The following is a 15,690-nucleotide window of genomic DNA, read 5'->3' on the forward strand; positions in this document are numbered from 1 at the left end:
TAAGATTGTAAAAAATATATAGATGTAAACGGAAAGATTGTAAGGAATGGAAGTCATGTAAACCCTTAGGGGACACATTATGAATAAAGAAGAAATAAAAAGATTTCAAGGTAAATTTAAAAAAATAATGTCAAATCTCCTCGAATCTGTGAAACCTTACTAATTTCTAACGGAAAAAATGACTAATAGCTACAAAACAATTCAAAAGAATTCAAATGAATTGGAAAAAATTTAAATATAAAATTTCTATTATTTCCGTAAAATTGGAATGAATTTAGAGGAATTTAAAGTAAACGAGAAGAATTTAATAGGGTTAATAAAAATACAAGGCAAAAGAAACAAATTTAAATTGAAAAAACTTTAATGAATTCAGTTAATTTGAAAAAAGCTTCGAGAAATTTTAGAGAATTCGAAAGCTTTTGGTGAAATGCCTAATACTTCAAGGATTCAGGAAAAAAAAATCTGATTGAGTAGAATTGACTATACATTTAGAAGAATTCAAGCGATTTGAAAAAATTCAAGAAAATTCCGAAGAATTAAAAATTATTCAGAATAAAATAAAAAGAATTCAGAGTGAATTAAAAAAAAAGTCAAATCTCTTCAAATCTATGAAACCTTAATAATTTCTAACAGAAAAAATGACTAATAGCTACAAAACAATTCAAAAGAATTCAAATGAATTGAAAAAAAAATTAAATATAAAATTTCTATTGATTTCCGTATATTGGAATTAATTTAGAGGAATTTAAAGCAAACGAGAAGAATGTGATAAAGTTTATAAAAATTAAACGAAAATTAAAAAAAAAAATAATCTGAAAAAACTTCACTCAATTCATTAAATTTGAAATAAGCTTAGAAAAATTTAAGAGAATAGAAAAGAATTTCATGAAATGCCTAACACTTCACGGTTTGAGGATCATAAAACTTTTAAAAATTAAAAAAAAATTCCTTTGATTAAGTAGAATTCAGTATAAAATTAAAAGAATTCAAACGATTAAAAAAATTAAAGAAACGCCCAAAGAATTAAAAACGATTCAAGATAAAATAAAAAGAATTCAGGGTAAACCTGACTAATTTCAAACGAAAAAAGTCACTAATTACTACAAAACAATTCAAATGAATTTAAAAAAAAATTAATCAAGAAAATCCATTTAATTCAGTGAAATTTGAGTGAATTTAGAGGAATTTCAGAGGAACGAGAATAATTCTTCGACATTCATAAAAAATCAAACTGAATTTAAAAAAGAAACATTCAAGTGAATTCAAAACAATTCAAAAATATAAAAGAATTCATTGAACTGAGAGAATTTGAAATGAGCTTAGAAAAATTAAAGAAATTTTTTAGAAGAATTTGAGGAAATGTCTAAGAATTCAACGTGAGTGTTAAACATTTTACGATGAATGAAGTAAAAACTTTTTAAAAATCCATTGAATTAAGTAGAATTGAGTGAATTTAGAATAATTAAAAAGAATTTTAAAAATTCAGGATGAATTAATAAGAATTTAAGGTGAAGACTAAATAAATTGCAAACAAATATTTGAAAATCTCTTGAAATCTTTGAAACCTTACGAAATCCCTCACTTCTTATAAATAAATTCTTTGAAATTTATTTAAAAATTATAAAATCCCACGAAATTACATGAAATCTGATGATACTTTCTGACATCCTGGAAAATTTATAAAAATACCTTGAGAGCTCTTAAAATCCCTTCCATATCTTCCAAAATCCTTCCATATCCTTCGAAATTCTAGAAATTTTTTTTAAAAACCATGCAAATTTTTTTAAATCCCTTAAATTTATTGAAACCCGTCAAAATCCCTCGAACTTGTTTAAATTTCTTAAAAATATGTTTGAATCTTTTAAAATTACCTAAATTAAAAGTCTCTGAAATCCCTTCAAAGTACAGAAATATAAATACAAAATTTATGGGAATTTTTTTAAATTTCATAAAATATTTTAAATCCTGTTATATCTCTTCAAATCCCTTGAAAATTTGTGAAGCCCTTAAAAAGACCTGGGAATCTTTATACAATATCCTAACATATTTAAAATGTTTGAAAATTCCATTAAATTAGTGAAATCAATTAAAAATTTCTTTGTAAACTTTTAAAATAAACCAAAAAATTTGAAATCCATTAAAATTTTTTGAAATTTTAGAAAGGCCTTAAAAATGTCAAGAAATTTGAAAAAAATACTTAAAAATATTCAAAATCCTTTGATCATTTTATTAATTGATCCCCAGAATAAATTAAATAAAAACTATTAAAAATTCAAAAAAATCCATTGAATTAAATAGAATTGAGCAAAAAGATTCGAGTCAATTCATAAAAAATAAAGAATATTAATAAAATTCAAGATAATTCTAAAGAATATAGGATAAATTAATAAGAATTCAGAGTGAATTCTTTTCGTGAATAAATTCTTTAAAATCCACTAAAATATTATGAAGTCGCGTGAAATTCTATGATGATATTTTCCGAAATTATAGAAAATTCGGTATCCTAAAATATTATAAACGCTTTTGAATCTCTTAAAATTAATGAAGTTAATAAAAAATTCCATAGAACAAATTTTGCTATTGAACTGTTTTTTATTTATCAAAATATAATTTATATTTTACTCATTATAGAATAAATAAAGAGATTTCTAGGCATCCTTTGCAGATTGCATAATGTGAATAATTATATGTATAAATTTTTTTTATTTTGAAAAGATTTCAAATATTTCAACGATTTCAATGAATAAAAAGGATTTCACAAACAGAGATTTAAGAAAAATTTTACAAATATTTCTAAATATTTAAAAGATTTCAAAAAAATTTCAAACATTTAATAAAGATTTCAAGGATTTTCAAGATTTGATAAAGGTGTGTAAACCAGATTTCTAAAATTTCAAAAGATTTCACAAACATTTCATAAAAATGTCATAGAGATATAAAAAGAATACAGGAATTCCAAAGATTTAAAAAGAGGTACAGTACACCAGATTTCAAAGATTACAAAACATTTCAAAGATTTTAAACGATTTCAAATATTTCAATAAATTCAAACGAATACAAAAGATTTCACAGATATTTCAAAGTTGTTAAACTATTTAAAAAGGTTTGAACAAATTTGAGATTTCGATGATTTAAACCGAACAAAAAGTATTTCACAAACAAAGATTAATGAAACCTTTCACAAATATTTCCAAATATTTTAAGAGATTTCAAAAAATGTCACGAAGAATTCAAAAATTTCATATATTTTACAAAAATTCAAAAAGATTCTCAAAGAATTTACTGAAATTTCAATATTTCACAAAGATTAAAAAGATTTCAAGGATTTGACAGACAACTTATTTTCGCAAAAAATTAATTAATTATTTATTTATTTATGGTTCTGTTTTCTTTAAAAATTGTTGGCCAATAAAAAATGAAATGAGTTAAATTATTGAAAGAAAAATGAGTAATGTATTATTTTCACTCTAAAAAGTGAATAAAAAATTATTTGAGAAAGAAAAAAGAGATTATGTAGTTGCCCTGATTATTTTTTACAGTTAAGTCTTACAGAAATTCTCCGATCAAATCTTGAATCAAATCTTGAAAATAGGGTACTTTAGAGACCTTATCTGAATATTAAAAAGGTAAAAATAATAAAATTTTTGGTTTATTTACCAGCTACTTGCTCGTAATCATCATACTGTATCATTCCAACATACGGTCTCAAGGTTGTAAAAGGATAAGATGCGACCTTGGGTCTTGCTCGCGAAACGGCCCGGAGTAAAGTACTTTTTCCAGCATTGGGAAGTCCTATCTGTAATTAAATTAAAAATCTATAAATAAACAATATCAGGGTGTCTGCTTAAAAGGGAATTTTGTTCATCGTGAAAAAGCCGTAAATTCCCAGGAATTTGCTTCAGTTGCCGGCTTTTTTATGGTACTACAATGCATATATTAAAAGAATTTATATGATTTTTAACAATATTTTTATTGTTTAGGTTCTAGCTCAGGCATATTCAAGAATTACAGTGTTTTATATACAAATTTTTAAATATATTAATTTATTTCAAAGAAGAAAAAAAAAAAGTTTTTCCAGGGATTCGAACTAAATTAAGGGGCATTTTTGGTTAGTTGCCAATTATTTCGACGAATTAAAAGAATTTGGCTAAAAACTAAGCTTAGTTATAAAAATGAAAAAAATATAATGAGCCTACGAAGGCACAATGTCAAAATTATGTGTTAATCGTATTTTATATAAAAAAGAACGAAAAGAAACGTAACGAAACTTTAACTATGTTTCTTTTTGTTTCTTTCCACTTAAAATTTTGATGAAATACAAATTTGAGAATGTACCTCCATGACTGCATTATTTTTTAGTGACTTTTCATACTTAGCATTATTTTCAGGTATATTATACGGAATTTTAAGAAAAAATTGGAAAATATCTTAAAATGCCCCTTAATTTAATTCGAATCCTTGGGGTTTTCTTCTTTAAAAGATAACTCTTTAACAAATTACTGGAATTTTCAAGAAAATAATTGTATTTTTAACATAATAGTTGAATATTCAACCTAAAAAGACAAATTGCCAAAGAAAAAGTGTCATAGTTTATGTTTTAATAAAAAAAGAATGAAATTTATACAACAAAAGAAAAGAATTTTTAAATCAAACAGACAAATTTCCGATAAATAAAGATTTTTCACTCGAAAAATAAATTTAAAAAAATCTTCAAACCGGACACTTTTTTTTTAAATTCAATTTTTAAACAAAAAATATGATTGTTCAACAAAAAATAAATTTTCCACGAAGCTGATGCATTTTTAAGCAAAAAAAGGAAATTTCAAACTAAAAAATAATTTTTGTACAAAAAAAAACGCGAATTTTGAACTAAAAATATTTGTCTTAAAAAATTGAAAAGTTCCATTTTCTGTTAAAAAATGAATTCTAAAAAAAAAAATAAGTATTTTCCACTAAATAGTTAAATTTTCAACCAGACATAAGTCTTCAATAAAAAACATTTCAAATTGTAGCTCAATTTCGACCCAAGTTGTTGAATTTTCAATTGACCAAAAAGTTGCATTTTTATGCAAAAAATAAAATTTCTTCTATAACAGATGAAGGTTGAAATCAAAAAGATAAATTAAAAAAAAAATAGTTGGATTTTCTTTTGAAAAAGATTTTAGTCGAGTTTTCACGATCAAACTATGAATTTTTTAACAAGAAATAATTTTCTACCAAAAAAATTGAGTTTTCAATCCAAAAAGACGAATGTTTAACCAAAAAGGATGAATAAAATTGTTAAATTCTCTAGCAAATAGTTGCATTTTGATCAAAAAAGAATTGTTTATTAGAAAAAAAGTGAGTTTTCATCCAAAAAAGATTCAAGTTAACTCAGTAACATCAAAAATTGAATTTTCAATCCAAAAAGACGATTTTTTTAAACCAATAAATATGAATTTTTAAAAAAATATTAAAATTCTCTATCAAATGGTTGCATTTTTATGCAAAAAAGATCAATTTTGTACTAAAACAGATAAATTTGTGATAAAAAACCAAAAAAAAAATTGTTTATAAGTGGAAGTTTCATCTAGAAAATATTTCAGTTCATTTTTCAACACCAAAATATAAATTTTAAACAAAAAGCACATTTTCTACGAAATAATTAAGTTTTCAAGAAAATAGTACAATAACTTAATTTCTAACCAAACAGTTGCATTTTTATCAAAAAAAACAGTTGAATTTTCAACCCATAAGTTAAAGAAAAAATTACATTTTTCGTTGACTTGAAAAGATTTTGTAAAAAATGTCTTTTTTACTATAAAAGATGGCTTTTTAACAAAATTTTCAACAAAATAATTAGATTTTTAACATAATAGTTGAATATTCAACCTAAAAAGACAAATTCCCAAAGAAAAAGTGTCAAGGCTTATATTTTAATAAAAAAATTAAATTAATACAACAAAAGAAAAGAATTTTGAAACCAAAAAGACGAATTTCCAACAAATAAATATTTTTCACTCAAAAATTTAAATAAAAAGTTTACCTAAATTATTGAACCTTCAAGTCAGAAATAAAATATGAATTTTCAACAAAAAATTAACTTTCCACAAATCTGATGCATGTTTACCCAACAAAAATTAAATTTCAAACTAAAAAAATGTTGTTTTTTTACCAAAAAAGGCGAATTTTTAAATAAAAAACATAAATCTTAAAAAAATGGAAAGGGTAGATTTTCTGTTAAAAAATATTAATTTTCAACAAAATACTTAAACTTTCAACCTAAGAGATGATTTTTCAACTAAAAACATGAATCTTCAATAAAAAAGTGATTTATTAACACAGTGATTCAACCAAATCTTTCAAACAAATTATTTGAATACTCAAGCAAAGAAGAATGATTTCAAGAAAAAAGTTGCATTTTTATTTTAGAAAAAAAAATTTTCTTCTAAAACAGATGAAGTTTTAAATCAAAAAGATACATTTTTAAAAAAAGTTTAATTTTCTTTTTTCAAAAGATTTCAGTTGACTTTTCTCGATGAAAATATGAATTTTTAAACAAGAAATAAGTTTCTACGGAAACAATTGAATTTTCAATCCAAAAAGACGAATTTTTAACTAAAAAGGATGAATTATTATCAAAATTGTTAAATTCCCTACCAAATAGTTGCATTTTTATCAACAAAAGAAAGATGAAATTTCTCTTAAAGCAAAAGAATTTTTAATTACAAAAAAAGTTATATTTTCATCCAAAAAAGATTTCAGTGTCTGCAAGCACTTCAGCTCTGCAAGGACAAAAATTGAATTAAAAAAAAAACAAGTATCTACGAAAAAAAATGAATTTTCAATCCAAAAAGACGAATTTTTTCAACCATAAAGTATGAATTTTAAACAAAAGAGTTGAATTCTATACCAAATAGTTGCATTTTCATCTTTAAAAAAATAAATTTTGTACTAAAACAGATGAATTTGTAATAAAAAATGACAAACTTATTTTTCAAGTGGAACTTTATCCAGAAAAGATTTCAGTTCATTTTTCAACACCAAAACATAAATTTTAAACAAAATGTAAATTGTCTATGAAATAGTCAAATAAGAAAATAGTATAATAGTTTAATTTGCAACCAAACAGTTGCATTTTAATCGAAAAAGCTGACATTTGACTTAAAACAGATGAATTTTTAATAAAATCAAAACAAAAATAAAATTTTTTAAAATAGTTAAATTTGTATCCAGAAAATATTTCATTTATTATTTCAACACCGAATTTTATATTTAAACAGTAGAATTTTTTAAAAAATGATGACTTTCCATAAAATTGTTGAATTTTCATCCAACAGTTGCATTCTATCCAAGAAAGATTTAATTTCTGCTAAAGCAGGTGAATTTTAAAATCATGAAGACAAACTTTCAAAAAAAGAATTGATGTTTCAACCGAAAAGTTACATTGTCATTCAAGAATGATGAAATTTCTCCTAAAACAGGTGATTTAAACAAAACGAAACTTTTAAAAAATAGTTAAATTATCATTAAAGAAGTTTTCAGTTCACTTTCTAACACCAAAATAAGAATAGTAAAGAACTTGCAACCAAAATGAATATCTTTTAAAGAAAATTATTAATTTTTCAACTAAATAATAAAATTTATAAATAAAAGGATAATCTTCAGAAGAAAGTTGCGAATTTTGAAAATTCGAATCTGAAAGGATTATTTTTAACTTGTCCTATTTTCAAAATTTTATTCCTAAATTACTCAGATTCAAAATTCTTAAATTAAAAATAAGATTGTTAAATTTGGAACGCTTTGAATTAGATATGATACAATTTCAACCGCTTTCTAATAAAATTGTCCATTTAAAAAATTGTAATCTGAAAATTTTCAATTTGGAACGTTTTTAATTAGAAAAAATACAGTTTTAATTCCTTTGAATTTTAAGAGAACGAATCTGCAAAATTGTATTTGAAAAATATTTCACTTTTAACGTTTTAAAATTGTCCTATTTTCGACATTTTCTTATAATTTAAAATCATTGAACGAAGAACGATTTTATATTTTATATTTTTTTATACTTTATAGACATGAAACTGATTATTTAAAAAAAGAAGTAGCGCTTGCGGTGTTTCATAATTTTATTATTTAATGCATGTTTTAAATTCCTGAATATGTCGAAGCTAGAAAATAATGGGGTATAAGTTTGTTGTTTTTAAATAAATTTCTTGTTACACGAATTGATTCTGAAGATATTCTTACGAAGCACCCGATACTTGAAAAAGATGGAATTAAAAATAAAGTTTTGCACCATAAAACCTTTTTAAATTTGAAACCAGTATAAAGTTATTAAATTATTTTTAAAGATCACAATCTTTTTTTGCGCACTTTGAAAATAATTAAAAATAAAGAGTTGCATTAGAAGAAAAATTAAAGCGTGATTTATAGTAAATATGTCATCGAAAATATGCAATTAAACATTTTTTCAACGCAAATTATTTATACCAAACATTTTTTAATGAATATTAATAATATAATTTATAATATTCTTGATTAAAGTTGTAAGCAAAACACATTTGCAACCAGCTTAAAGTTATTAAATCAATGAAATCAAAATTTATTTATTCGATAAATATAGTGAAATACAGTAAAACATTTTTATACAAAAAATATTTTTAATGTTTAAAGTTTCTAAAATTGTTTAAATTCAAAATAACAATAACTGAAAAAATACATTTCTGAATGGAAATTTTTTTCATTGATTGTTATTTTAAATTTAAACAATTATTTTAGAAACTTTAAACATTACAAATATGTTGTATAAAAATATTATATTATTGCATTTTTAATAAACAAATAATATTTATTAAAAAAAAAGTTTAGTTGTATTATTTCGGGAATTTTCTAGTACGGATATTTTATAATTAGACAATTTTCTGTCAGAAATATAATTATTCAGGAATTTTATAATTCGGTAGCATTATAAACTGTTCCCGAAATTTCCAATTTGGGAATTTTATTTTTCTGGAATTTTCCAATTCCAATAAAATAAAAAATATTTAATAAATATTTTCCAATAAAATATCCAAACTAGAAAATTTCCGAATTTAAACTAATAATTTTTTTTATAAATATTATTCATTTATTAAAAATACAGTTAAATATTTTCTATTAAGAAGAATATTTTCAATGTTTAAATTTTTTAAAATTGTTGCTCTATATTAAAAAATCAATCAATGAATTGAACAATTTTCAAAATTATATTATTTTTAGAAATTTTAAGCTGGAAACATTGAAATTTAAATATTTTTTTTTGTAACTGAACACTTCTTAAATTAGAAGTTAAATTATTTTCATTTTAAATAGCTTAAACATCCTTGAAAAGCTTCAAAGTGTTATCCCAAAATCTTGAGAAATCTAGAAGTTGTTCTAAATTTGTCAAAATTTAAAATTATTTTTGAAATTATTTAATTTTAAGAGATATTTAGCAACTTTTTGAAAAGGTTCAAAATTAATTTAAAATTTGAAATGATTGAAAATAATTTAAACGAAGTGCGTGTAACGAAAAAATTCGGCTATACCTATCAAAATTACGATTTAAATAGCCACAGCCTAAATTAAAAAAAAATGTAGACTTTTGCAGATTTCAAACAAAAAATTTAGAAGCTTTTCAAGAATTAAGCCATTTAAAAAAATTATTTATTTATATTTACAGTTGATACAATAAAAATGTTTTTTTTTTATCAAAAATGTTCAACTTCAAACTTTTTAATTTTTAATTGTTTAAATGTTCAAGATTGTATTTTAAATTTCTTTAAATAAAAAATGTGCGCTTAAAAATAAAAAAGGATCATTTTTAAAAGTAAAACATTGTCGAATTACGCATTGCAAATTGAATTATAGCACAATTGAAAAAGATAAAAATTCAACAAATTATTTAAAAAACTATTGATATCGAAATTCGATAAATTTTTCTTCTAAAAATTTGTGAAATTCTCGGTCGAAAAATAAATTTACTGTGACTTCCTGTTTTTTTCAGGTTTCAAAAAATTCCCAGTTATTTCCCGGTTGGCTAGAATATTTAAAAAGAAAGGAAAAAATCGAACTGCTTAAAAAAATTGGAAGTTCTAAAAAGTATTTAAAATAATTAACTTATTGTACAGATTTTACTCAATTATTTAAATCAAAATGTTGACCTCGAAAAAGTTATTTAGATCATTTATAAACGTAGGGAATGAAGTTAAATTTGATTATTTTGTTATAAATTTAATAGTTTGGTTAAAAATTCTTTTTTTTCGGGTTCAATGACTCATATTTTTGGATTCAGAATTCATCTGTTTTGTAGGAGATTCGTCCTGTAGGCATGAAAAATCCACATTTTGGATGAAATTTTTATTCTTTATCGACTGAAAAATCGTTCTTGGTTGAAAATTCATTTTTTTGGTTTAAGAAATCATCAGTTGTAGAAATTTGATCTTTTTGGCCAAAAATACAACTACTTAGTTGAAAATGTAACAAATTTGTTAAAAATTCATTTTTTTAAATAGATTACTCATAATTTTAATATATTTTTTTTTTTTAAAAGATTTTCTTGAAAATTAATCTATAGCTATTTCGTTAAAAATTCGTTTTTGATGGTTAAATTGAAATGTTTTTGAATTAAAATTGATTTATTTCCTTAAAATATGATTATTACAGTTTTTGTTAAAAATTCATCCTTTTAGGTAGACAATCTAACTCCTTGGTAGAAATTTGAAGTAATTTCATGAAAGTTTATTTTGTTTGGTTAAAAATTAATTATGTCAACTGAAAATTTATATTTTCAGGTTTAAAATGCATATATTTTTATCAAAATTAATCTGTTTTAATAAAAATGAATGTGCTTTGGTTCAATATTTAACTTCTTGGTTTGAAATTGAACTACTTTCTTAAGTTTTTTTTAAGATTTATAATTTTAGTTAAAGATTCCTTTTTTTGTTCAAAAATAATTTATTTAAACTAAAAACGTTACTAATTCCATTTTTAATTGAAACTTGATAGTTTTAATTGGAAATTGAACTATTTGGTTTAAAATTGATGTATTTTGTTAGAAAATTCATCTTTTTTGGTAGAATATTTTTTTTCTTGTTTGAAAATTAATCTGTTTTATCCGCAAATTCAACCTTTTGGTTTGAAGTTGGAATTACTTTCTTGAAAATTAATTTTTTTAGTTGAAAATTTCGTGTTTGAAGATTCAATAATTTCGTTGAAAATTCTGTTTTCTGGCTTGAGGAATCAACAATTTTCTGGAAAATTGATGTATTTTGTGAAAACTCCATCTTTTTTGGCACAAAAATGTATATTTTTGTTGTTGAAGATTAATCTTTTTAGGTTTAAAACGGAATAGTTTTTATGAAAATTAATCTGTTTTATCTGTAAATACAACTGTTTGGTTTAAAGTTGGAACTATTTTCTTGAAAGTTAATTTTTTTAGTTGAAAATTCGTCATTTTTGTTTGTTAAAATTTAACTTTTTAAAGTCAAAATTGAACTATTTTGTTAAAAATTAAGTTTTTTGTTAAAAACTCATATTCTTGGGTTGAAGATACAATAATTTTGTAGAAAATTCTGTTTTTAGGCCTTGAAGAGTCAACAATTTGGTGGAAAATTGGTTTACTTTTTGTTTTAAATTCTTTTTTTTTTGCGTAAAATTATTTTTGTTGCTTGAAGAGTGATCTTTTCAGGTTTAAAATGCAATAGTTTTGATTAAAATTAATATTTTTAGATGAAAATTTAGCTCCTTTGTTTAAATTAAAAAGATTTGTTTAAAAGTGAATTTTTTGTGTGAAGATTTTCATATCTTCAGTTAAAAATTCGTTTTTCTGTTTAAAAAGAATCAGGTAAAAAATGAAATGGTTTTGTAGAAAATCCGCTTTCTGGCTTGAAAATTCAGACAATTTGGTATAAAATTAAACTGTTTTGTAGAAAATTCATTTTTTTTAAAACTAATTTCATGAAACTTAATTTTTTGATTGAAGATTTATAATTTTAGTTAAAAATTTGTGATTTTTTTTGGTTAAAAATTAATTTAAAAAAATGAAAATTGAACTATTTTGTTTAAAGTTTACTTTTTTATGGAAAATTTGTATTCCCGGGTTAGAAACTCACCTTTTTTGTAGAAAATTCATCTTTTTTACTTGAAATTTCAACAATTTGGTACAAAATTCAACTATTTCGTAGAAAATTGAATTTTTTGGTATACAATTACTTTTTAAATTAAAAATTAACTTTCGCATACAAAATCTGTATCTGTTCCATTTTTGTCTAAAAATTGATATTATCAGTTAAACAATTCATCTGTGTAGCTTAAAAAATTTATAAAGGAAAAAATATATAAATTAAAAATTAATCAAATAAAATTTTGATTATCATCAAATCTATTGTTCAAACTATTTAGTTGAAAAATTATGTAACTTGCCGAAAATTCGTCTTTTTGGTAGAAAATTAATCTTCTTGCTTGAAAACTTAACTATTTTGTTATAAATGTATTAAAATTCATCTTCTATGGTAGCAAATTCATTTTATTTATTGAAAATTCATCTTCTTGGTTCAAAATTTAACTTCTTGGATGAAAGTTTACAAATTATCTAGCGGTAGTGTATTTAAATTATTTTATTGTTCATAAAAAATTATTTTACGATGGTTACAATAATTTTAAAACGAATATTATACATCAAACAAAATTACTGCACTTACATCAGTTTGTAAATAATTAAATTATTAATTTAAAACAAAAAAAAGAAAAATTAACCCGGAGAAAGGCTTAAAATGACCGGAAATTAAAAATCATTTGTCGAATAGATATCCTAAATATCCGAAAGAGGTTTACTTTTTTGATTACCTTCGTTTTCTTGTAACTTTTTTTTATTTTCGTTTTTTTATCGCTTCATTCTTGTCCTTTTTTCTTAATTTTCAAGAATTCCGTAGTTAAATTTTAATGTAAATTTCAATGTTGGGCGTTAAAGAGAAATATAATTGATTAAATTAAAGAAAATCACATCAATGATAAAATAAAATATAAATATTACCAATCCTAGATGAGCCATGCTTTTAACTTCGAGAACATACTGATTAGTTTCGCCTTCAGCGCCATATTCGCAAATCATTGGAGTCTGATTAGTTTCTGATTTAAAATATGGATTCCCATGCCCACCGGAACCGCCTCTCGCTGCTATAAACATCATGCCTTCTTCTTCTAAATCTGCAACTATTTTTCCATCCAAATTGCGAATTATGGTACCAATCGGTACTTTCAGAATCAAGTGCTCGGCATTCTTTCCAAAGCAATCTTTACTCAACCCCTTTCCTCCTTCTTCGGCTTCCTGAACACTACGTATGTGATGAAGATCTTTCACGTCCCCAGATGTCTAAAATGAATTTCAAAATTATTCAGTAGAGTTTCTTTTTTTTATATATTTATTTGTTTAAGGCCATGTGACGAGTGGGTCACGTGACCAGATTCCTACCTTACTGCCACTTTTTTTATTTCCCAACTTATTTTCACATGAAGCGCCACATCGAATTGAAAATTTGGGATAATAAACAAGAAGCACTAAAAATGGTGGATCTGGTCCTAAATTTGTATAATTATGAAAAGTTTTTTGTTGTAAATAATGTTTTTTTTGCTTTTTTCATCATTATTAAAATTTAGGACCAGGCCCACCTTTCTTAGTGCTTCTTATTTATTATCCTAAATTTTCAACTCGATGTGGTGCTTCGTGTGAAAATAAGTTGGGAAATAAAAAGTGGCGGTAAGGTAGGAATCTGGTCACGTGACCCACTCGTCACATGGCCTTAAAAAGCGACTTTAAACACGGCAAAGCTTTCCTGCAATTTCTAAGTTTTGTTGCCGGTTTCAAACTTTTTTTTTCATCATTCAAATACTTTTTTAACAATTTAGGAAGTTTTGATTGAATGAGTGGATAGAATATAAAAATAGGGAACGTACTTGGAAAATAACGTGACCGCCATGACCACCGTCGCCTCCGGCTGGTCCTGCAAATTCGTTTATATACAAATGGAGAAAAGAAATTGCTCCATCCCCGCCTTTGCCTCCTACAACTTTTACCTAATGATTATAAAAAATATATATTACAAAAAAGAATATTTCAAGAGATTTCAATAATTTTAAGGGATTTCATGAGATTTCAAATTACTTCAGATATTTCAGGAGATTACGAGATAATTCAGTTATTTTGAGGAGAATTATGTGACTTGAAATGAGTTCAGGTGATTTTAAGTGACTCTAGATACTTCAAGAATTTCAATGAATTACAAAAATTGGTTAAACTTTCCGAAAATTTTGAGGGAATTCACTGACGTCAGAAGATTTCAATAAATTTAGGAGACTTTATTAATTTGTTGAAATTTACATTCATTTCACCAATATCCTGCGGTTCCGCGAAGCAAAAATATGTTTAACAAATTCGTAATTTTTGAGTATTTCAAAAATAGCTAATATTAATTTTATTGTATACTACATAGTACAATCAATTTTAAAAAATCCTGCAATATTTCAATATTTTCTCTTTTTCTACGACAAAATCTAATTTTTTTAAACCTTAAAAAAAATGAAATCAGAGTAAATATCTAAATATATGTAACATTAAACAATTTTTTACATTCTCATCCTAATGAGAAGGTATTGGTTTTAAAGTAAAATTTCACTTTGTCGGTTTTCATCAAATCTCCACGTTTTGAGACCCACTGAGCCAGAAAAAACGATTTCTACGAAGGTGTTTGTCTGTCTGTCTGTTTGTAGTCTGTATTCTGTAGGCACGATAACTTTAAAAAAATTGATCAGATTGGATTCTGCTTTGGCAAACTTTTTAAAGTCCTAAAAAGAAAGAACAAGTTCGTAAACCAGCTATTTTGGATGAAAATTCAAAAAGTGATCGCGTTTTCAAAATGTTTGAAATCACATTTTTTCAAAATATAAAAATTCTATGAACGTTTATTCATAGTACTCAAAAACCGAAACAATTTATTCTAATGACTTTTTTCTATAAAAAGAAAATCATCAGAGTTAAGAGTATTTTCAACATCCAAAAAAACAAACTAAAATGAACATTTCAAGCCAAAGAACGCATTATATGAAAAAAAGTCAGGAGAAGAAAAATGTTCCTTTTTGAAAACACTACAAGATGATCATAACAACATTTTCAATTTGGTCGAAAATTCAAAATTTGATCGTACCAAAAATTTTTGAAACCACATTTTTTCAAAATTCCAAAATTATCAGAGTTAGAGCATTTTCAAAATAAAAAAAAAATCAACTAAAATGAACATTTTAAGCCAAACAACGTATCATGTGAAAAAAGTCAAGAGAAGAAAAACGTTTCTGTTTGAAACCCCTACAAGACTATAATAACAGCTATTTTAATTTGGTCAAACTATGCAAGACACGAAAAAAATGAAAAAACTAAAATTGTGCGCCCTGGAAAGAACTACAAATTTATAATGAATCACTTTTCGATAGGACGCGTAGTTTTTGTTTTTAGTCGTAAAAAAACAACATTAATAATAAAAAAAATAAGACATTTTTGGACTAACGACACAAGCTACGAAAAAAATGAGACAAAACTTTTTCATCCAAAAAAGAGCTATATTTTTTGATAGGATACGTAGTTTTTGCTTTAGTCGTAAAAAATAACATTCAAAATAAAAATATTGAATTTTTTTGAAA

At 23.7% G+C, this 15,690-nt stretch overlaps 1 protein-coding gene across 2 annotated transcripts in view; it reads right to left on the reverse strand.

The window, feature by feature from the left end:
* Positions 1–15,690, reverse strand: part of LOC117177891 (mitochondrial ribosome-associated GTPase 2) — a 51,351-nt gene that overhangs the window by 13,381 nt on the left and 22,280 nt on the right. For both annotated transcript variants that reach the window (XM_033368961.1, XM_033368960.1), the window contains exons 3-5: positions 13,954–14,073; positions 13,034–13,372; positions 3,658–3,796 (exon numbers count right to left, since the gene is read on the reverse strand). In XM_033368961.1, coding sequence (XP_033224852.1) covers positions 3,658–3,796; positions 13,034–13,372; positions 13,954–14,073 — 598 coding nt within the window. The remainder of the gene's footprint in view (positions 1–3,657; positions 3,797–13,033; positions 13,373–13,953; positions 14,074–15,690) is intronic.

Source organism: Belonocnema kinseyi, chromosome 8 (genome assembly GCF_010883055.1).
Source record: "Belonocnema kinseyi isolate 2016_QV_RU_SX_M_011 chromosome 8, B_treatae_v1, whole genome shotgun sequence".
Lineage (NCBI taxonomy): Eukaryota > Metazoa > Arthropoda > Insecta > Hymenoptera > Cynipidae > Belonocnema > Belonocnema kinseyi.